The sequence below is a fragment of the Hydractinia symbiolongicarpus genome, chromosome 10, assembly GCF_029227915.1.
Source record: "Hydractinia symbiolongicarpus strain clone_291-10 chromosome 10, HSymV2.1, whole genome shotgun sequence".
NCBI classification, from domain to species: Eukaryota; Metazoa; Cnidaria; class Hydrozoa; order Anthoathecata; family Hydractiniidae; genus Hydractinia; species Hydractinia symbiolongicarpus.
This window is the reverse complement of record NC_079884.1, coordinates 21,448,795-21,472,757: the sequence shown is the minus strand read 5'-3', so window position 1 is coordinate 21,472,757 and position 23,963 is coordinate 21,448,795. Positions and strand designations below refer to the sequence as shown.

Here is a 23,963-nt window from a genome sequence, read left to right as displayed (position 1 = left end):
TTAAGCATTGTTGTTTTTGTTTTGTGTTTTATCAGCGAGCATTGTTTATTTCTTATTGGTCTAAGTGATAAATTTATTTTGTATAGTTTATATACTGTGTCTCGTACATCAAACTGATTGGCTTTTCTTACTAAATTCATTCGGCAAATACTTAAAAAGGGCCATAAAGAGATAAACAATAGAATAACAACATGACGTCAATTCAATTTGTGCTTATTTTTTAAGTGTTCTTTTCAGATCAACTGTCATCGAAACCTCCACCGTCAGCATTTTCAAAAAAAATATTTGGCGAGAGAAAAAATCTCGAACCATCAAGCTCTGGAAAATTATTAAATGTCACTTTAATATATCCATTCTTGAATATTATATTTGAATCATCAATTTTACATAAAAGGATTTGTATCATGGAATTTTCAGATCAATTTCGAAGATATCCAGCTAAAGACTTAGCTTTCTATAGAGAGCATGTATTCAAAATCTGTAGTCTATTAATTCTGTTGTATTGTACTCTTTTTTTATAAGAACCTGAAGTGTCCATTTTTATTTTACTTGTTCAGCTTTCTCTTTCTTTTTGTTCTTAATGGGCACCTTTTATTTAGTTACATTATGTTTTCAATTTTTTACTGAAGTTATGAGACTTTTAACTTAAGCAAAAAAGTCATTTTTATCACCGACACTGGAATGGTCACGGGGACTAATCTTTGTCATGCTTTATCCATCTTTTAATAAAAGTTCTAAGATGATATATCACACCGATAAGCTGTCCAATACCTGCAGCTATTTAATTTTGCTGTGCGCTTCTACGATCATGCAGGTATAAAAGATTATAGTAAAAATAGGGTTGCCATCAACTCAACCGTTTTTGCTATGGCCACAGATTCGTGTACAGCGCTTAGGAACAGCCATGAAATAGGTGACGCAAACATGTTTGTGATGTCATATTACTTATTAAAAAAAACAAATATTATTATTTGATTTCTCTGAAAAATTCAACGAAAAAGAAAGTTTACTTTTCTATAATAAGTTGTTTACCTATCTGCTCTGGTTTAAACAAAAATTCAAGTAGCAAATCTTGTGCAAGGTACTTTTGCTCACGAAACAGAATATCAGCTAGAACACAGGTAATTATAGCGTCTTATTTCAATGTTTTAACTATCAATGTTTATGCTGGTTGTGATAAATAGTTTTCTTGTTATGTACCACGTAGGATACATGCTTTAAAATGAAGGAAAGAAAGTAGCGAGGAAGAAGGTTGTGGGAAACAAAAAAAAACAAAAAAAAAAAATGCGAATTATAGAATGCAGAGTTAGTGCAAAGTTCACAATATTTAATTCTGTATATCTTGAGCAAAGACGGACATTTGCAATCTTTTTGCATTTTACCTCATTTCGCGCTTGTTTAGCCTGAAATTAAGTATAAAATCTACTACTAAGCAAAAGATCGTTGGGCTTGCTAATTCGCAATCTTAAATCCGCAAGGTGCTCATTGCAATTTTTTATTCCGCGTTTTGCACAATACCTATCGCATTTTTTTCATTTTGGAAACTTAGCTCAGCTTTGCATTTTCATTCTAGCCTTCCTTTTTAAGCAACGAATACGATGTGAAACACCATAGATGATTTTGCAACTTGCAAATCAAAATTGGCTTTCTTAATGTGTATCTGCTTTTATAACCTTCTCTGTATGTTGCAGGCTGACGTAAACACAGCTTTTTTTAATAATTTTTTATACTAAACTGATAGAATCGGGTCATATTTTCCTCTTGTATATTTCTACTGCTCACTGGGATTACAAATAACCACTCTCCTTTTTTTTCTAAATAACTTAAAGCTTTATTTTCTTTTCTTGCATTTTCCGACTGACCCCCCAAACCTCGTCCCCAGGGCTCTTCTACGCCTATGATATTCTGACAGAACGGCCAAAACGACTCCGGAGCTACGGAGCCGTCCTGTCAGAATATGAAAGGCCTAAAAGAGCCCTGGGGACGAAATTGCCTTCTCATTAGTTTTTTAGGGGCAGAAGATTAATAAGTCATCTGCTAGGTTTGTACACACTATTTGAAGCGAAAGTGTATAGCTACGATAGAACAAGAATAATATCACAATCGGCATAAAGTCCCCGCAGGCCATAAATCCGAAATACCTATGCATAGCTGATAAAACTTGGCCGACGGCCGACAATATTTACAACGCTCATGCATGCATGCCAGCACTTAAAATTTTCCCGGTCCCAATAAAAGTTTGGAAAGTCACAAAATTTTAGCACTTAATTAAATGACGACCAAAAGTTATGCCTAGTCAAAGAGGCCACGAACCTTCATCCCTCTAACAGGGTTATAGAATAGACATTTTTGAAAGAAGAATGATGATAGTAAAACCAAAAATAAAACTTTAAATCAGTCTAACTTCTTCCCTAGTATTTGTGCACTTCTTTCGTCGCGCTGTTCGGGCTGTCCAGGTTAAAAATATAGAAAGTGCTCGGGCGTGTCAAAATTAAATATATTTTACTCTATACAAATAAACAATTCGCTTCAGTTATGTTTCTATTTAACTTTCAAGAAAATGGGAGGGCGTTCTGGACCATGGTGCAAATAACTGCGACCAAATAAGCTAGTTTTCTTTTCACGTAATATGTATGTGAATAAACAATGTGGTTAAAGAAAAATAGAATCAATGAGTTAGTTAATCAAGGTTATGTTGGTCCAACTTAGCAGGCATGCTGTAGGTAATTGTTGTTCTTCTTGCTGACCAATTGTTGTTCTTACATCACTTAGAGAAAATGGTGCATGTATACTTTTTGAAATAGTGTCGTTAAAGATGTTCCTTAAAAATTGTAATCCCCGAACAAGATAATAGAGCATTGATTCAAAACTTGATCCCCTATTCTCTTGACTCAGTCCACTAAGACCAAAATACCCTATAATTTATATTTGAAGGCCAGTATAGAAAGAACATCTCGGCAAGGTACTTCACACACAACCATAGTCGCAAGAAAAAGAATAGTCTGTTGACTTCAGGGATTATAAGTCGATTTCCACATTTTATGTTGTGTTCTCCGATTCTTTAGTTCCCAGTCCACCTTTGGAGCAATAAAATATAAACAGCGCGAAAATTGAATCACTTTTAGCACTGTGTTAACCCTATTCGTTCCGGGGTTTTTCGAACATACTATGACCGGGGGGGGGGGGGGGGCGGATTCCGCCCCCCCTCAATAACTTTTCATAGGGTTGTTCAAATTGAATCAAACTTGGCACACTTATAGTACGTCATAAAAGGAACAAATTGGCGCCAGGAAAAATTTGCTTGCGTCAGCACATTTTCTGTGACGTCATCAAAAGCTTGAAAATTGTTAAAAATGCCACTATCTGCTTAAAATATAATTACTTTTGTTCTACAGCGAATTTTTACATTCTGTTTAAAGTTTCTGAAAGCTAAATAAAAGTTATTTAACATATCTTCCGGTTTTTACATGGATTGGATAAAAAATTGCCAAAAATTGCCCGAAAATCCGTTTTTTTTCGATTTTCGGGTAAAATCCGACAAAATCGGGAAATCGGATTAGTCACGTGTTCAAATTATTTAAAATGATTCTTCTTGATGAAACAAAGTTGTGTTGCATGTTTCAAGTTTTAAGGATAATCCTAACAGGAGTTATTATGTTTTTCCCATTATAAGGATTTCATAGAGATTTTTAGGGGTAGTTTCGAGTAATGGCCAATATCAAAGCCTCTGAAAGGTATGGGACCTAAAAAATTAGCATGCAGGTGTCTAATAGATAAATGTGGAAACTCAGTAAGTATCATAGCCATATAACAAAGCAATCAGGAGTTATTAAAAAAAAACCGTCAGGGGGGGGCGGAATCCGCCCCCCCCCCGGACCGAATAGGGTTAACTTTAAAACGTCTGGTGCTAAGTGCTCCTGTTTGTAATGTATCCAAAAGCTATATGTATCTAGAGGCACTGACTATGATACATTTTACTGAAAAAGCAGATACAGAGGTTGTTGGATAATTATCTTATTTTAAATAAGTTTTTTTTTTTTGAGAAAATGATAGTTTTCCATTGCTTTTTTTTCAAAAATTAATCAGCAAAAATATAATCAATAAAAGTTAGTTAAAGTGACTAAAGTTTTTACTGATTCTGATTTTTTTCATGCCGACATTTGTTCTACTCTTACGGTAGCTTGTTCCATTAAATTTGCTGACAAAATTGCTTTCCTTCAAAGATCCATCTACGCAAACTCGATATCTTGATTTTTTTCTTTCGTGATAGCCCTATCTCAAAAAGTAAGAAATAAACCCTGGAAGGAATTTGTTATCTATGCAAACTGTAGCGAGAAAACATATGCGTGTTAAGTCGGTGCACAGTCGATGTTAAGTTGGTGCACAATCGGTGTTAAGTCGGTGCACAGTCGGTGTTAAGTCGGTGCACAGTCGTTGGAAAGCAGTTTTTGAATGGATTTTTTTCTATAGGGCTAATTGGTCTAGAAGTGCTTAAAAATTAAACATAATCTACAGAAGTTATCAAAAATTAAGATATATTGCTATCCTAGATGGTGTAGTGGTAGCGCATTCGGCTTATAGTCATTAGGTTTCATGTTTAAGTCTCCAACGCGGTGCATTTAATGTAAGGGTCAGCCCATTTAGTGCAATCTACTGACCACTTGTGTGGCAGGCAGCCAAGCTAGAGCGATACTACATGCATTTTTGGCGGTAATGTACCATAAGTACAGTCATAGGGGAAAAATAGCCGGCTGTTAAGATGGAATCCCTAAGATCGTTAAAACTTTCTGTCACTTTCTTATTACACTCATACTTATCTTAAACCAAAAAAATTAACGTGAAAATGTTCTTGTATGGCGTACTAATTTCTTAATTAACAAAGCGATGTGTCATTACTACATGACTAGGCGTCACGTGTCAATATTATATCACATCCCACGTGTCCTTGTTGACAAGATGATTATCAATTAGAACAAAGCCTCTTATAAAATTATTTAATCAGCTGAGATAAGAACACGTGGTCATATACGAATGAATTACGTAAAAGAATAGAAAATACACCCCTGTCTAATTGATTTACAATTCCAATAAGCTGTATAATCTTATATTGAAATTATGGTCTAAAATAAAATGTGACGAAGCAAATTTAATTTGCATTAATTTCACTGGATATTGTTGATGACTCGTTATCCGTACGGATTTTCTAAATTGACTATAATTGGCAAAATTATTTTGGCATATGATGAAAGGATGTACTACGTAATTGCGTTTCTTATCGATTCGTATCGTATATATATTATAATTGGGATAAACAAACATAAAACAAAAAAATAACGTCAAAGAAAGTCAAAACAGACTTGGATAACATGTATGATGGACTCGAATGCTTAGTATGGTACCACCGAACCCGTTTTTTGTAACTATGATGAACAAAATAGTTCCTAAATATCATTGTTGATTGCTGAACATTGATAGTGACTTCCTCAAAAATTACTTATAACATAAAACAGTCCGAATATATTTAAGAAAATAAAGTAAAACTAACCATGTTTTGCCTTGTAGTAATTGTGGCACTGGCTTGACATAAACCTCCCCTTCAGTTCGTATTGCAACTTAGTATCAAAAATCTAGAAATGCTTTGTTATAGGACAACCTATTTTCTAACTTTTCTGCTAGAAATAAAACACAAAAGATCTGGGTATGAGGTAGTTCTTGTGACGATTTGTGTTTTCTCGTGCATTTATGAATTTTAGGAACCAAAACTGTTCGATTCTAGTAAAGAAAAGGCTAAAAAGGCTGGGAATGAAATTGCTTTTAAACATACATCATATTTTTAAAGCATGAGTAAAAACGGTCGTATTCAAAAAAATTAATATTTAAAGTTAGGAATCATCAAAGCATATTGAGTATCGCCTTAATATGCAAAAAAAACGTGATGTCGGAATTATTGAAAACAAAATAAAATATTCACTCGCGTCTCTCACGCGGTCTCTCATATGTGAATCATGACAAAGAGATCTGAGAAAATATTTAAAAGATAAATGAATGTTAAAATCTACATACATAATGTGTTTATATTAGTAATTGATTATATAAAAACAATAAATTTAAAAGGGAAAGTTCCCCGCCCACTTTTGTTTTAATGGTTTGCCTTATTTAACTCTAAATATTTAAAAGAGTGAATAAATATATGCACGAATAAATGTATTTTATAAAGTTGAATAGCTTCATGGCTCAGATCTGAAAAAAGACAAGTGAATCCTAGATGTTATACATTTCTTGTTGCTAATTTTGGGAGCGTTTGTTTTAGTAATTTTTATCTCCTCTAGGAAAATCATAATTGAAAATCGAAGTCATGAAATAAGAACACTTTAATTTCGGACAGCACAAAAGATTGGGTATTTTGTAATTAGAAACTATTCTAACTACTAATTTCGACATGTTAAGGTAAAACTCTGTATTCAAAACATCACTAATCACTTCCAGATGCATGCATCAATTTTCAAATGTCATCCGATAAAGTGTACAGAGCCAGCAAGGTTACATCCCATATTACCTTTCATAAAGTTTTACCAAACAACCTCCTTCTCAGGGTCTTCATCTCGTAACGGTGCCTAATAAGACTTTCTGATGTATCTGTATAAATAAAGAGGTTAAAATCAACAATATTTTGATAACAGGACCGCTTTCTTTTTATGTAGTTAAGTGGTAGGTTAGATACATGAAACACAAAACAAAAGAAAAAACATTTTATATATTTTTTTAACATTTTATATATATAACAAAAAAATACAGATTTAATCTGAAAAAGGAAATATTTAGTTCTGTATCTCCTGAAGAAGGACGGACATTTGAAACCTTTTCGCATGTTAGCTACCTCAAGTAAAAAGCAGTTAAGATTATCCGCAACCGTTGCTAAATTCCGCTCTTTGTTTATTTGAAATTCTTATTCCTAATACAACCTTTATGTAAACAAAAAGGTTAAAATTTACAATATTTTGATAAGAGAACATTTCAACATAGCTTCGCACTTAGTAATAGTTAATTGTAACTCTGATGTCACTCCTTTACCATGTTAGGCTGTAGTTGTAGTGTATCACTTTGTAAGCTCGTTTCACTTTGTTATCTCATTGCAATTTGTAATCTAATTCGTCGCACTTTGTAATCCCATCACAATTTGTAATCTAATTTGTTGCAATTTATGATCCCAAACTTATCGCAATTTGTAATCCCCTTTACGTCGCACTTTGTAATCTCACCTGATCATACTTTGTAACCCTCGGTATTTATATTTCGGCGATAGAATACTTCCTCATTATTGAGACAGAATGGTTCTTCTTTGAAAGTAGTTATTCCCTGTTCAATATAAAAAAAAATAATAATATTTGCAAATTATGACCACCAGGCCAAAATTTATTTGAATCATAGCTTCAGATACTTAACTGATTTTTCAGAAATCACCAAGCTTATTTTTGTCCCTAAAACTCTTTGAGATAAAATTTTTATTTCGAAAAGGACTGGGATGAGAATAAAGTAAACCAGTTGTATTCTCTTAAACGTTGTAGCATACATCACTTCAAGGATATGTTCAGACACCCTAGACCTTTAACTTCTTTAGAAACCTTTATTTTTCCTATTATAAATAATTCAAGAGTAACAGCTGCTTTGTTTTAGATGCTTCACCTTTTTAGAAAAAACAAAAATTTTTAAATATTTCCGAATAACTACTGACTAATTATTGACTAACTACTGATTTTCACCAAAAAGTGGAGAGTGGTTGAGGGAGGCTGTGGGTGGCATGATTTTACATTTTATTTCTTGGAGTTTCCGGGCTTGGTAGAGATTGAAAACGTTGTTTGGGGAGGTAACTTATCCTTTATTTTTATTATTCTACTTCTTATTTAGGAACTAAGTGGACCTGAAAACTGTAAAGTGTAAGGCCTGAATGTTTTTTTTGTTCTGATGTGAGGTGAGTTGGTACCATGACAACTGTTTCTGCGGCAAAGTTAACTTCATCAAGACTAGAAATAACCATCAGTTAAAAAATTCAGCTTCAGTTATGAAATATTAAAAAAAACCGTGTATTTCACATAACGACAGAACGGAAAAGATATCAACTCTAGCGTGTTTTAAACACAATCATTTATTTATATAGATGACGTAATCCCATTATGAGATAAAGCGTGACTTGTGTTTTTTTCCTTCATTAAACTGATAATAGCTCATTAACTTTTCCGTCAAAACTTTGGAAGCTAATGTAAAGCGGAAGCAATTATTCGCGTCCTGAAAAAAAAAGGATCTAACACAGGTTGGTTTGTTTACATATAATTTTGGTAGGAATGGAGTAAAAGCTTTCGTTTGAGGTTCCTTCTTGTAAAAAAACAACAACAATTCAATAAAAACGTAATGATGTTTCTATGGAGAATAAAAAAGCGAATTACTCTAATGGCAAAGAAGCACGCTGACAAGTTGAATTGAAATTCGATATGTGTTTGGTTACGTTTTTTTGGATTGATAGCTCATCAATGATTTACACGAAGCATGTTTAGAAAATAATTATTGTTAGCAAGAGCTTCGTTTGTTAAATTAAATGTTATTATATTTTTACTATACTGTTTTCTTATAATTAAAAAAAAAGTCGTATTTATTTTACTACTTTAAGTCACATTAGAGCATTGTGAGAAGAATTTGTTTCTGGTTTGAATGTTATAATCTGTACGAGAAGGATGCGACAAAGTGGATATTTTTCACAGCAACAAAGTGGATATTTTACACAGCATTAAACGTTTCACACCGTCCTTGCATCTGAAACTGTGATGTGATAGATGCACATGCTTAAGTTGGAATCAATCAAGCAAGAAACCGTTTAGCTTTGTGTTAAAATACGTTTGATACTCTTAGATTTGATGTGATCTTTAAATATTCTAACATTTATAGAATTGCACCTCTCTAAAGCCACTTCACCTATGTTCCATTTTAGTGTTACATTGTTAAACATATAATTATGTTCTAAGGAGAAAAAGATAGCTTTTTCTTTTAAAAATAACTATTTTGAAATGCTAATCAACGATTTCACCAAATGCCACATGTCAGCGTTCATTCTACGAGAACTTGCTGATTTTGCAATTTTTTGTGCGTTATTGCACTTAGTTACATGTAGTGAATGTTACCCCGGAAACTTTTTCTTTAATACTTTATGAGAGAAGCATATATAATTCATGAATATATTCTTTTTCTTAAGTTCCTTGTACACTTTCAATCCACGCCTCTTTCTGTTAGTTAATTCTGAAAAACAAACTGAAAATTCTTTTTAAAAGAAACAGCCGCACTCAAAACCGTATAAAATCCATATCGTTCCCAGGATTTAGGTTCTAGTACTGGATCTTGAACCTAAGAAATCCTGGGAATGAGATTGCCTTATAATAACATAGGGAAAAGTGTTGCATGTATTTTGCCCGGAATCAATTTCGAGTGTATCTGATTTCACCAACCTACTGCAAACGAAATGTATTTAATTTGGTCAGTCTCAATAGGTAAAATCTTTTTCTTGTATTTAGCTACTTTAGAAAACTGTCATACATAGACCATTTTTAAGTCCACCCTGGTAACCCTGAGGCGTTCTTTCAGGTACAAAAGGAAGTAATTTTTTGTTACTAACAAGAGTATCTTCTCTCTAACATCAATTGGCTGCAAAGACATTAATGTGGCCTGTAGTGTTGAGATTGTCCATTTAATGTCAACACCTATCGGAGGTAGTCGAGACACTATAACAGGTAAATCAAATCCGTACTAACGTAGGTGCCTACGTCATTTTTAGTTCTTCCGTTTTTAAAGAGAATGACAGATATATTTGTTATTTGCTTATTTACTATATATACTTAATTGTTAACAAGTTTGTTTATCTTCAGCAAAGAAGAGTTCATAATGTTATCATCTGTAAACTTAGTCACAGAAAAATGGGTGCATCTATACAATGATAGAAATTGTTGAATAATTTATTCAAATTTTTCAAGCTATATATAGATATATATTTTAAAAATTTATTTCTACACAGTTGCTATGTTTTTCCTGAAAGGAAAGCTACATTTTTCAGAACTCCCTCTCACTGTCATATCGGTTGATTCGCGGTTAAAGTCAATAAGTTAAACAGTCATAGTCGGTTTTATTATGGAATAACCATTCTCCATTCAAACTATTTCTGCTTCATATTTTAGTTATATATAAATCAAACCTGTCGACACATTTGAAATATCATAATCCGTAGAAAATAGCTATTTTTTTTTACGGACTGTTCTCAACTAGTTTCAGTCCATACTTTTGATATAATGAAAAAAGCTAGCTACACGTTTATATAAATGACACTTTATGAAGATGAATGTTCTTTTGTTACACATTTTTAATCTGTAATGTTTTGATGTTTTTAAATAGTTCTTGAATAAAGTAACTTTTCGCAAGTAATTTGCGGAAAAAAAACAAACGAATTTAAGAAAAAACATTGGATTTAAAATTAAGTAAGGAAAACGAAAGCTTTTTAAATCGAAAAAAAAGTTGCAATAAAAAATTTCAACTTCCTTAATAAAGGGTATAACATCCTTCACTCGTGCCACACATAAAAACTCACAACGTAACGAAAATACGCACTCGTAAATTGTTGATCACGAAGTAGGGTGAAAGATATAATTGAAAATAATTTTATTATGTTTCATGGAAACCTGTTCCACGTAAATTTAAATAATTAATATTTTATGTGAATCGTAGAAAATAAATTGTGTTTTTTACCAATTTTTGTACTTGTCCTGACATATAACATTGATTAGAGAATTGTCATTTCAAATTATAAAATAATGAGGAACGGATGAAAACATGACAAAAAGCTGTTATAGGCAGTTCTTAATTTTTTATAAATTCTATTTGTTCAGTAAGCATGTTTCACGTTGTGGTGTTACTTTGAAAGTGTCTATTTTTAAAAAATACATTATTTTGTTTTTAATTCCCTAGAGAGTTAGTAGAAGAAAGTAATATTTTAGTTCAAATTAAAACCTTCAAAAGAAAAAAAGGCTAGCACATTAACACAAGATAACAAATCACAATGGTAAGCGATTTTTTTTACTTCGTTAGTATTTATTTGTTAACTTTATATTATATCTTGCTCTATATATTAAAAATATTCTTTTTCCACAATAAAAGTACGACTGAAAATATACGGGACTGAACAATGGATTTTTACAATCTTCTTACAGTAATATTCCGTCCTGAGTGTACAATAGTTTGTGTTTTAAGCTCTCAAAACCGTTATTTTTTACTGAAAGGATTAAGCTATACAAACATCCACGCTGTCATAAACTTCAAAAGTTCGCTGTTAGAAAAACAATACATGTTTTTCTAACCAAGGATTTGTCGGGAATTCGTTGTGACAAACAGTGGTAAAATTTAATTTCACTTCAGCGGCCATTTTATTCTTTCGCATGAACGCAAAATTATTAAGTTAATTAATTTTATAGTCTGCGCTACTTAATATGTTAGCAGCCTGAGAGAATGAATGAGTTTTGATGATGGTGATGTGGTGAATTTGTTGTTAAAAAACTAATGTTATTAATTGTAGTCATTAACAAAGTTCAGAGCCTTTTTTTCGATGTTGTTTAAAAATCATAGTTAAATAAAATTGATTTAGAATTGAAAGAAAATGCGTCAATAATTACTTTATAAATTTTAATATTGCAATCAAAACAATCCCAAAAACGTCATTTTATGGGCCCCGCTTGCAAGTTTTCGCGACAAAGCGTCACATTTTAGTTTCGTAAACATTGTAAGTCTCCGAAATTTAAAGCGACAAGATTTATCGGCATTTTGATGTACGTGATTGGGCAATCTAGCCAAGTTACGCAAGAAGGTATTGTTGATTGGCTTAAATCAGCATAGGTCAGCAATTTTTTTTCTTACGCAGGACAGAGACCCGAACAGTGGTTTGTTGATCAAGAAAAGTAGCTTGAAAGAAAACATCAGACCAGAATGGACCAAGAAATTTAAAAGTAATAATAAAAGATCAAAAGGTGGTTACTCAAAAAGTTCAATAAAAATTCACGGAGTCGGTGACGAACTGCCAAAAATGGCAACAGGATCTATTCCGTTCTCAACTACTACAATGGATAAAGTCGCAAAGACAAAAGCAACGATAGAGTTATATTACACCACTTTGATTGCCCACACACAAGAGAGAAAGGAAAGGTTAGAAATTTTCTGTTTTCCATAAAACTAGTTTTCTAATGTTTTAGCATCTGGCTACATGAATATTATGTGACTGATACGAGTCAAACTAGGAGAGCTATAGCTTCAGCTAGTTAAGCTAGCTCTTAGCTTAGAATCTTAGAATGGTTAGATAAAAACTCACAAGATGTGTCAACTGTTGCTGACTTCTAATTCGTTTTTTGTTTTGCCATTTTCCAACTAACTGTGAATTATAATTGGGCGATATAGTGCCGATTATGCAGTCTCACTCTACTGGCTCACTAAAAATAACTTTGTTATTTTTTTGACTCCTTCATAAAGGTTGCGTTGATGGAAGTAGGCAGTTTTTGCAAATAATTTTTTGACAAAGATCTATTTATTTCATCTGACATCCATGTGGACAAATACCCATTTTGACATAAGGTTAGATGGTGCTTTATGGGAGACGTAGACTCTAATTGGGTCTTTGAAGCTAAAAATGAGCATAAATACTGGGATACATCAAGTCATTAAGCCTCCTGGAAATAATAGACAGGATATATATACCTCGATATTTGTGAGGCTAGCCATGTAAAATAAGGACATCACCAATAGTTAAAACTTTAAAATTATATGTTGGGAATTGCAATCTGTATATACTGTCAATCTGTTTCAAACCATTCACATTAAGTCTTTTTTTGAGTGCAAGCTGTGTCATATGAAAAACAAAACGCGTGTGGTAGTCATGCACCTAAAAGATTTTACTTACTTGAGTTACTTGAGTCTGTTTTAATACATTCTTTATCCACCCAAATTGTCGATTCAGACGCTTTTAATCATGTCCACCAAGGAGTTTGACTCTGTCCTTCTTAACCATTTAAGCAGGACAGAGTCAGTATATCCCGGAGTGAGTGCTTCATCCAGGATTGATTAAAGGAAGATATTCAGCTTCTTTTTAAACATGTCCTTAGAGCATTCCGTCAAATCGCAAAGATGTTTAGGTTTAGATGCTTGGTCCTTGAAATAGGAAACTGGCGTTTCTGGCAAAAGTGTAGCTAAGGATTGTTACTGTGCTGGCAAACATTAACAATCCTTACCTACACTTTCTTCCATGTCTTTGGTGATGATTGATTGCTTGCCTTATTATGTTAGGCACATAATAAGTATACCGCAGCCTGTAACACAAAGCTAGCCACAATCTCTGACCTCTTGTAAATTCACACTCAGTATTTTTGACTTACACCCAGACTGGTTGCACTTGAGAATTGCAATGAAGGTCAAACATGTTTACAAGCATGTATATATATAATATCACAATTTCAAAAAAATTGCTAAGAAAATGGATGTAATATTTTTAAGGATTTATTTAGAACAGATGGTCTGCAAAATTGAATGAGTTAAAGACATTGAAAAACATTTAATAGAAATATAAAAAAGACCAACATTGTGATAAAACCATTTTCATATCTATATAATAATACGCCAGTTCCGTGTGTAACAGGTATTGTTGATAACGCTACTTTAACGTCAATATACTATATTAAATTAATAAAACCATTACGGTGTACTTAAAACTTTGACAGTAAATAACATGGAAACGAGGCGGTGATTTTTCACCACGTGGATGACTAGGGACCACCTGGTACCAATTTGAGTAAGTTTTCCAAAATTGGGTTCCCAAATCCGTTTCAGAATGGAAGGGTTGGAGACATCATCAAAAACTATCTAAACCCTAATATTTTCGTAACAGTTTGTTAACAGTATATGATCCTATACATTTTTTTGATCAGCGCTTTAAGCTCTATGTGATAGAGGAAAAGTGAAAACAATTTTTTGTGGGGATGGGTTGCTGACATCATCAAAACTTAAATGACTCTTCTTTTTCATTTTTATTCTGCCTCAGTGGATTTTCCACGGGTTTTATCGACTAGTTGTTAACTAATTACCCAGCCTATCTTGTCATCATAATAATATTTTAATTGAACATGTATGCACAGAAAATTGTTTTTCATTGTCTGCATCACTCACTACCACACTTTATCGGAATGATAACTTAGATAAGGACGTCACCACTTACCCTAATCAGGGGAGTGTTCCAATCAGTTGATTGAGCGTTTTTTGAAGACCCAATTGAATAATTCTTTTTTGACCTTCTGCAATCACCTAAGGGGCTACAAAACGGGCTGTTAATTTTTGACTTTAGTGACTTACACGAAAGTCAAGCTACTGGTGGTGAATAAATTTATGACTGACAACAACAAAAACATCTAAAATCATCATTGGACATCCAAATATAATTAAAAATGAGGGAAAAGTTCCCTAGGTATACTTGATATCCATAATATATTCGATATAAATAAGTTTCTAAATTTTGCATAAAAACATTATTGCACATAAAACTGGTCAAAGCCACAACAACAATGACTTGTGTTTACTTGTGGTCTCCTCAAAACAAACTTTCGATTTACTGATATTTATTATATTTTACAGATTTTGCTCATTAGCACCAAAAAGAATGTGGAAAGGAAATATTTCTTTTTAAAAAATAGCAGATATCAGTTGTGAAGTGCATTTAATTGCTTGCTTGTACTTGATCTTTCAAGTGGTCCTTTTATTACACGCCATCGTTCAGAATGTCCAGAGTGAATGTAATGGAGGTCTAGCAGTAGCGGAAGATGCTTTAATCATGATCACACATACCAGGTATAATAATGTGTTATGATGCATTAAAAAACCAAGGAAAGGCTGCTCATTTTGATATGTATGTATTAGCCAGTTAGATCCCAAAAAATAATATTTATTTATCATAAACTTCAAGTTTGTATTTATTATTTGCAATCGTAATCTGCCAAACGGTTACAAATAATATGCTTTGTTTTAAAATTCACTTTAATTTTACACATGTTGCTCAAAAAATCTTGTAATTTATGCAGAAAGTTTAAGTAATTTTTTTATAAAATTGATACAGAAGTTATGGACGCACATGGACTTTGATATTTGATTAAAAAGACACTGCCTGTATTAAATAAATCAGATTTTGACGGTTTCGAAACGTTTTATTATGAAGGTTTTTTTTCTTTCTTGTGGCACTTCATTATCTGAAAAATTTTATTCAACTAATTTTAATACAATTGAGATCATTCAAACTAGTAATAGAATGCCAGTCACATGTTTTAAAAAAAAAAATTTCCTTTGTCAGAAGAGTTTAGTTGTTTCGTTAAATTTGAATGGAATCAAAGATTTGCATGTTTTTTTTTGCAAAAGAAACACGGAGTATTAGTGTATAATTCTGCCAAAAATCATCATGTATAATATATGTTTAGCTGGTGTTGACATTACAGTCAATGTCTACATCGAAGAAAAAAATGTGTTGGTAGATGCAAGAGCAACGGCGAAAATATTAATGTTCTTAAATCCATAGATAAAATGTCTGTTTCTCTTGTGAGTGGTCTTGCAGACTTGTTCATCTGTACTCTGTCTGCCTTCACCTCCGTAGTTGATGTTTGCATGGCTGGATTCCTCTTGTAAGACCTATACATGTCTACAAAGTTCTTTTAACTAAGTCAAGTGTCTGTGAATTAGCTAGGATGGTCAGGTTAGCAATAAACAGACTGACTCATGGATTAGGGCTGTGCAATAATTCTTTTGTGTAAAGAAATGGAAGTGTCTGACTGTGAAGGAAAATCTATCAGACATTTTGTCTGACAAAAATTCAAAAGGAGCTGCGGACATGTCTGACCAAACTAAGGAAATTAATTCCAATTTAATCCAAATTAATTCCAGTGCATTAAAATGCAGTAAGCTGAACCTCCATCTCCCTGTAAGTTGTATCATTTACCTGGGTCCCAGCAATAACTTACTAAGAAAACGTAAAAAATGGATTTGTGGTAGATCTTGTCTTTTTCTTTCAATATTTCTACAAACTGCTCGCATTACTAAAGCCATTTTTGTTTACTTTGTGATAATTACATATATTGTACATGTAACAACTTGTAGTGAAGTTTTGTGTAATGTTTTGATTTTACATTAAGAACAATATGATAACCTTATATATTTAAGTATAATTCAGGAAAAATCATGTTAGTTAAACAGAATTTTAAAATGTGTAGCATTAAGAATGTAACATTTTTAGTGCCTTTTTATATTTTGTTTTATGAAAAGGACATAATTTGACTTGCATGCTATTTTAAAAGTTACACATTAACTGACTTTGGGGAATTGACCTTATTTTGGTTGGTTGTCCCTAACTGCCAACGTTGGAGTTGACATCAACTATTGCCAATAGCTTCCAATTTATAAGGCCACAAAATTAACTCAACTAATTCCCTATGTATTGAGGAATAAGGTGTATCCTATCAAGTTGGAACATGTTAGCATAGCCTGATATCTTACATACAGGTCACTCATATTTTTCTGATCTTAATTTCCTTTTTGTTAGAGAATTTGTTAACGTGGTATCCTGTCAACAATGCTAGCTTATTCAGATGATAAAGTCTAATTTACTTGTTTGGTACAGCCTTTTCAGAAAGATTTTGCACATGCACAGTAAAAAGCACACATCAAATGTTTTTTGTGTGCATCGCACATCTTAACCAATTTGTGTTTACAAGGGAATGCTATCACACTCCTTTCCTGAGTAAGCCTGGTCATACAAATTCTGCAATGTGCCTGAAATGTTGGAACAAAATGCAATAACCATGTCTTCGTTCTTTGATATTTGACTGTAATATACATTGTTGTAATTATGTTTTTTCTGTAAAGGGATGAAGAAGAGAAACCATTTTAAAAATGAAAACGGGACATGTTTCCATTTTACATCATAACCTTTCATAACTTTTACAAAAGATTTTTGGGAAAAACTTCTTATTTCAAAGAACAGTTTTACTGCTTTTTAAAAATTACAATTAAATAGAAATTCCGGTTTAAAAACATAGTTGTATAGACATAATAGTAAGCATACTTTAGCTTCAAGGATATGATAGTCATCAAAGCCAGATAAATAAATTAAAAGAATTTTTTATGAGCTTGTAAGATAATTCAACTTTATTTTTATGTAAAATCGATTACTTGGTTTTATAAATATGGCTGAACGTTGGTAAAATGTTTATTTCTGTTTTCCTATATATTTTATTATTTTGCTTTAGGGTTCAACAACTAGAAGATGCTATGGACAAGGAAGGACTTTCAGAGAAGGAGGTAAAGTACTTGAAGTTGTTTTCTTTGATGTTTGTCTCTGATTGACCTGGTTTTTCCCTGTGATTGACTTGATAATTTGCATTTTACATATTTCTTTATATATATGTTATAGAAAGATGCACGGAGAGCGTTGTATGCATTACGTGAAACAGAGTTCTTACGTTTAAAAAGAACAAGGATTGGGAGAGAGGATTTTGAATCCCTGAAAGTTATAGGAAGAGGAGCATTTGGCGAGGTATATGTTACAGACTGTTAATGTCAGTCGACTTTCGTGGTCTTGAATTAAATTGTCTATTACTGCACCTTCAGGAAAAAAGTCTGTGTTTTTGCAAATGGCAAATACACGTACCTTTCATAGATTAACTTTTGAGATTTTAGAAGAATTAAAATCTTATTTTGCATGTTGGCAACTAAATTTTAGAATCTGTATTAAAACACATTAAATGATGTCAAATTTATGGTATTTTGAATCATTGATACCATTGAACAAATAAGCAATTTTGAATCATTCACAGAAATTAAATTAATTCCATTTTGTGAAAATTCCTTGAATTTTCTATAAAGTACCTTTCCGAATATTTCTCTTTTAGGTGCGACTAGTACAAAAGAAGGACACAGGTCATGTATATGCTATGAAAATTTTACGAAAGAAAGATATGTTGGAAAAGGAACAGGTCAAGTTTTAATAATATTTAAACAAGTACATGTCAGTATGTATAGCTGTACAGATCTTAAAAATAGTCCCGGCTGATCCTGTAATTTGTAAAATTTAATTTTAGGTTGCGCATGTTCGGGCAGAACGCGATATACTTGCAGAGTCTGATAATTCTTGGGTGGTCAAGATGTACTACTCATTTCAAGATCAAACTTGCTTGTACTTAGTTATGGAATTTTTACCGGGAGGTTTGTACATTCTTGTATGTTCTTTTTTGCCTGTAACTTGTCAAATCTAATTTTAACCTCTTCAGGGTTAATATGTGTAAGGAAATTCAAATTTTTAGAATATGTAAAACATTTAAATTGTATGAAATACGTTTTTACCAATTTTGTTTTACAGGTGACCTTATGACGCTGTTAATTAGAAAAGATACATTCACAGAATCACAAACACAATTTTATGTAGCTGAATCTATACTGGCAATAAATTTCATTCATCAATTAGGATTTATACACAGGTTAATAAACTCTTCAATTTTTTATATGTGTTTATGTTTTCTATACTTGTATGTACTCTCTCTTTTAAGAAAGAAGGGTTGTAGTTTATAAACAATTTTGGTGGTGCGTAACAGCTGTTTTTTTATTCTTTTTATTTAGAGATATCAAACCAGACAATCTTTTATTGGACGCCAAAGTAGGTTTCATTATTTGAACATGTCACTTATTTTGTTCAAAGTTTATTTAAGGTTGTATGATCATCATTGTCATTCTCAGCTTAATGACCGTTTTTCATGCTAATTTGGGTTGGACGGGGTTTAATAATGACCTTCTTTCAATGTGATTTTGACTGTGTTAGTTCTCAACTTAAATTCCTCTGCATCAAGGCTAACCTTGTTACGTCCTGTGTACAAACACTTACATAAAAGCTTTTAAAAAAATAATTATTGTGACTATTTTTCTTATTTAGGGACACATCAAATTATCAGACTTTGGACTGTGTACAGGCCTAAAAAAATCACATAGAACAGAATTTTATCGTGGCATAACACCCGCATCAGTTGCAGATCTGTGTAAGCGTACCTACTGAAATTTTTTTTCTTACACACATGTTTATGCTGTCAGAACACCAATGAATATTGCTTCGCATTTCTAGGCGACCATGTTGGAACGAAACAAAAAGCAATGACTTGGAAAAGAAATAGAAGGCAAATGGTATGTATAACTTATTTATGCAAAGCAGAGCTATAAAAACCACTGTTGTCGTTGTATTTATGTTTACCCTTTATTCTATTTTATATTTGCATCTTTATAAGAGAAAAAAGAGAAAACTTTATGTTGTTCTAATAAAATAAGGTGTAAAAATGTTTTACATTTGCTTTAAGTGACTTACGTTCTAATCTAAAATTAATTCATCACACGTCAGCCAAGCTATACTTAAACTCCTAAGGACAAGATTTACCTTCGGTGCTATGAATTTTGTTGATGCAGTAAATTATAGAGAGAAACACTTGTCCAACTATGGTTATAATTGTGTTTTAAATGCTGTTTAACCCTTAAATGCCACTAATAATAGCAATGACGACATCATAACTTAATGCACGTTTTAACAACACGTGTCAAACATTTTTCTGTTTGTCTCTGTTTATAATTTGCAAAATTGTCTACATGATCACCTTTTAACCTGAACACAAACCTAAAGTATTTTGTTGTAATTTTTTTTAATTTGAACACTTGTGGCTATAATAAAGCTAATAGACATAAGTGCCTTTCTGTTTGATTTATTGTTTCATGATGAACTAAGTTTAATTAGTGCTAATGATGTTAGTCAACAAAAGGATTAAGATGCAGGAGGGTCCTAACTAGCTTAAATTATAAATCTAATTAGACATCAAACTGCTTCTCGTCCCAATTATTTCTTGTTTGCGAGATTACATATAGTCATACGCGTTGCTTAAAAGCGAGAGAATTGCTTTTTTAAACCTGGTGCCCCTATTTTGATTTTCCAAGGTTAATTATCTTCCCCACGGGCGTGCTCCAAAGAGCACGCTCGTGGGGAAATATCAGTGAACATAAGCAGGCCACCTTGGTTGTAAACATTCAAGGAAAAAAAAGAAAATTAATTTTTATATTAGGAAGTCTGTATGATAAGAATTATGGCAACCACTATCGTAAAAAGAACACAAAATATACTTCATTTCGTATAATCGATTTCAATTTTTTTTTTCAACTTACAGGCTTATTCCACAGTCGGAACACCCGATTATATTGCACCAGAAGTTTTCACGCAAAGCGGATACGAGAAGTCCTGTGATTGGTGGAGTTTGGGAGTAATTATGTTTGAAATGTTAATTGGATACCCGCCATTTTGTTCTGAAACACCACAAGGTAAATGTTCACATCGTTAGGAGATACTTATCATGATTTTATTCGTATATATCGAGTTTTATTTTCTAATTTAATCTTAATAGTTCAGTTAAGTGGTTAACCTTGTTTGTAGTAAAAAAAGATTTAGTTGAGATAACAGTTAACCAAAGCTTGATGTGGTGTAGATTGCTTTTTTAGAGTACTCATGCCGTCTAAAAATTCTATAAATATGGGATGCTCCTAAAATTTCCTGATTTTATTTGTGGGAAAACTCAATTCTCCCTAAATTTCCAGGGGACATCCATTTGCCAAATGAAATATATTCTGCGTCAATAAATGCGGAAATGATATTGGATCAATTCAATTTGTCTCCTTTGTTCAATTCCTTTGACATCCTTAATTCGTGTGATTTTAAGTTACACTTTCACTAATTCAAGTTCTTCTAAAATCTCCTAAATTCCTCGGTAAACAAAAAAACCTAAAATCGAATTATCCTTCAAAATTAGTTGCATAATGGACCTCTGAATAGTTCAATATAATTTTTCAAGTATTCCATACTGATTCTGTAGATTGTTTCTTGTTATTTGTTTTGGAAAATTTGTTTTATTTTTTATTTTATTTATTTTATTATATATGTGGTAATTGTGTTTGGTTGTTATTATAGAAACTTATCGAAAAGTGATGAACTGGCGCGAAACGTTAGTGTTTCCTGTGGAAATGCCTATAACAAACACTGCTAAGAATATGATACAAAGGTAGCTAGCTATTTTTTACTGTTTTTATTTGTTTTGTTTTTTAGAAAAAGTGAGTTTTTGTTGTTTAACTTTTTAGTTTTAACTTTATTTTACCATTTTAATTATTTTTTATGTTTCTAGTTTTTGTACCGATGCAGAACATCGCCTAGGCCGAAATTCAGGAATCAACGAAATCAAAATGCATCCATTCTTCAGAGGTGTCGATTGGGAACATATTAGGTAGCTTGAAAATAACTTTCTTTTCTTGGCTTTAAAATGAGTTTATTCGAAAGCGTAAAAAGGTTAGGCTGAAAATTTGAGGAATTTGAAATTGTGCGTTCCTGTCTGTCTGTCTGTCTGCTATGTTTTCCATTGTTTAATTACAAGTTTGACGTTACGATTTCTTGTTGTTTGTTAAAACAAGCAGTTTATCTTCTTCCAGGAAAGTGCTAATCTCGTAGAAAATCCCAGAAAACTCTGTTTATCAACATGAACAGCAGGAGACTGCATTCTTAGTGTTTATATTTCTTGATTTTTGTTAGGGAGAGACCTGCTGCTATTCCAATCGAAGTAAAGAGTATTGACGACACTTCTAACTTTGACGATTTCCCAGATGTAGACCTATCATGGGGTAAGTTAATATTGTCATCCCCTCTTCTAAAGGTACGGTATTGCGTCAAATGAACGCCCATTTTAGAGAAATACCGTTCACGAATAAACCCGCCCTATCTTAGTATTCTGGTTCATGTTTATTTTTACTTTCACAGGTCCTATACCAGAGAAAAGCGAAACGAACAATAAGGACTGGGTGTTCCTGAATTACACTTTTAAACGATTCGAAGGCTTAACTCAACGAGGTTTCAAACCCTTAGCAATATGAGACATAGTAACGCGTTGACGCGATAACCATTATGGTTTCATGTATTGTACACGAGCAGTTCAGGGTCGAGAGATTTATATACACTTAATGACATTTTTAAAATTTTGGGATGCTATTCGTTCTGTTTTGGTGTGAACAGAGATTTCTCGACGATTTTTCGAAAACATATTTATTTGGCCATTGGCAACAATCAATGGTTAAAGAACCCCAGAGAGCCAAATTTCGTGTTTTCTGCTGATTGCCACTATCGACGCATATCGCAGGTGATCGACGGTCTCATTAGCGTTACTACGCTCCACTGCTTCACCACGTGTTGTTCACACACGGAAAAAGAGTATTAACTATTTGTGTTAAAGAATAAATTTTATAATATTTTCAGATTTTAAAAGTTTTCTTGTGCCATCATTTCAAAATGCTATACGCATACGAGGCTGACTTTATGCAGGATGCATTTATGAGTATCATATACTAGTATTAAAAGCCTTTATATTTTAAATAAGGGTGCTGGTATTTTTGAAATTTATTTTTAAGCTTTGCGATCGTAGCTTTGTCTTTTCAAAGGTACGACAGTTTTTAAAATAAGATTTATACTTGAGTAGCTTATGCCTTAGCTGGCTAAGGCAATTTTTGAAAATGTTACCAGGTATTGTAGAAATGAGTGAATAAAAGAACAAAAAAATAGTTTTTAAAGTTATATTCGTTACGTCATTTTGTGTGACGTTATTTCTCATCAGTCGTTAAGTTTTGTTAGTTGTGTCGTGTTTTAGTAAAATGACGATAACAAAATAATTTATATGCCGCGTTTTTTTTGTAAAAATGTACAGTTAGAAAAAAATCAACTTATACTATTTAAAAGCGTTACATTTTTTTTGTTTTCTCATCTCCTATTGCTTCACAATCTGGTTTGAATTCATTTAGGGTTGCTTTAATAAGTTTCCTACTGTTGTGACTGGGTAACCTTCGAACAAATAATTTAGGGGCTGTGTCAGAAAAAGTTAGGGAAATTATGATTTGGACTTAAAAATGCCAGGATTTCATGATTTCTTCAAATGCAATGTGTTTCCGTAGTCTATGAAGGTCTTTATGTTCGATTATCTTAAGAGAAGAAATTGTTTGCGGAAGAAAAGAATGCCGAATTGAAGTTTACGAACAGACATTGAGAATTGTGCAAATTTTTTTTGCTATTGCAGGGAATGCGAAAAAGTATCACCAAAATAGCTTATATTTGGCTTGTAACCAATGACTGAAATAAATATTCTACTGAAATACAGAAAGTTGGGAACTAGTTAGAAATAAGTTATAATGCAAAATAAATAATGGTGTATTATTCTATTTATCAGCTTAAATGTCGCATTTTTTAAACAAGGCTGGCATTTAGCTATTTCTTCTTCTAACCGTAGAACTGTATTGTTTAAATTAGCTGACACGGAAGGTAGGCGCCTAACAGGTGATGAATTATTGTCTAAAAGTAAAACAGATTGCATGTCTATTCGTCTAGTATGAATATTTATCCAAAAATTCTGTATTTTTTATGTATTTCGCACACCTAGTACAAATTAGTTATTATTTCGTTCCTTGAGAGATTCCTCTTCTCTTCTTTCCTATTGGTACGTTGGAACGAAGACTAAGTGCTCTCAACGATAGAATGCCTTAGGGTAAGATAAGCGACAATCTTTAAAGTTGTACATTCTTTATTTAAAATCAGTGCCTTATACTCGTGTATAGCGAATAATGCGATTTAATTTACAATTTACTGATTGTCTTTTTTAATCGTTTTGCAAAAAAAAGCATGAAGACGACGTATATTATATAGATTGTTCAGCAGAACACAAAAATTTTGGACTGAGAATTTCTTTATTTATTACACAGCTTTGTACGTATGAAGTGCACAGTGTCTTTCAAGAAATGCTTAGTGTTAAGTATATTAA

The 23,963-nt window shown here is 32.4% G+C and overlaps 1 protein-coding gene across 2 annotated transcripts; it reads left to right on the top strand.

Annotated features, from left to right (window-relative positions):
- Positions 1-1,104: 1,104 nt before the first annotated feature.
- Positions 1,105-22,890, top strand: LOC130662370 (serine/threonine-protein kinase 38-like). 2 transcript variants are annotated; one of them, XM_057461219.1, is made up of 16 exons: positions 1,105-1,121; positions 10,999-11,092; positions 11,945-12,225; positions 17,349-17,400; positions 17,513-17,635; positions 17,991-18,074; positions 18,180-18,303; positions 18,458-18,575; positions 18,715-18,751; positions 19,025-19,127; positions 19,211-19,269; positions 20,292-20,442; positions 21,086-21,176; positions 21,297-21,395; positions 21,698-21,786; positions 21,923-22,890. In XM_057461219.1, exons 2-16 carry the CDS (start codon positions 11,090-11,092, stop codon positions 22,033-22,035), a joined length of 1,527 nt encoding a protein of 508 aa, XP_057317202.1. In that variant the 5' UTR covers positions 1,105-1,121; positions 10,999-11,089; the 3' UTR covers positions 22,036-22,890. The 2 variants fall into 2 exon arrangements, with proteins under 2 accessions (XP_057317202.1, XP_057317201.1); XM_057461218.1 differs by lacking the exon at positions 1,105-1,121 and having other exon boundaries at positions 10,837-11,092.
- Positions 22,891-23,963: the final 1,073 nt, after the last annotated feature.

Coding starts and splice junctions, on each gene's coding strand:
- LOC130662370 (XM_057461219.1), top strand. Junction 12,226..17,348: donor ACACAAGAGAGAAAGGAAAG/GTTAGAAATTTT, acceptor ATTTTGCTTTAG/GGTTCAACAACTAGAAGATG. Junction 18,304..18,457: donor TATGGAATTTTTACCGGGAG/GTTTGTACATTC, acceptor TTTGTTTTACAG/GTGACCTTATGACGCTGTTA.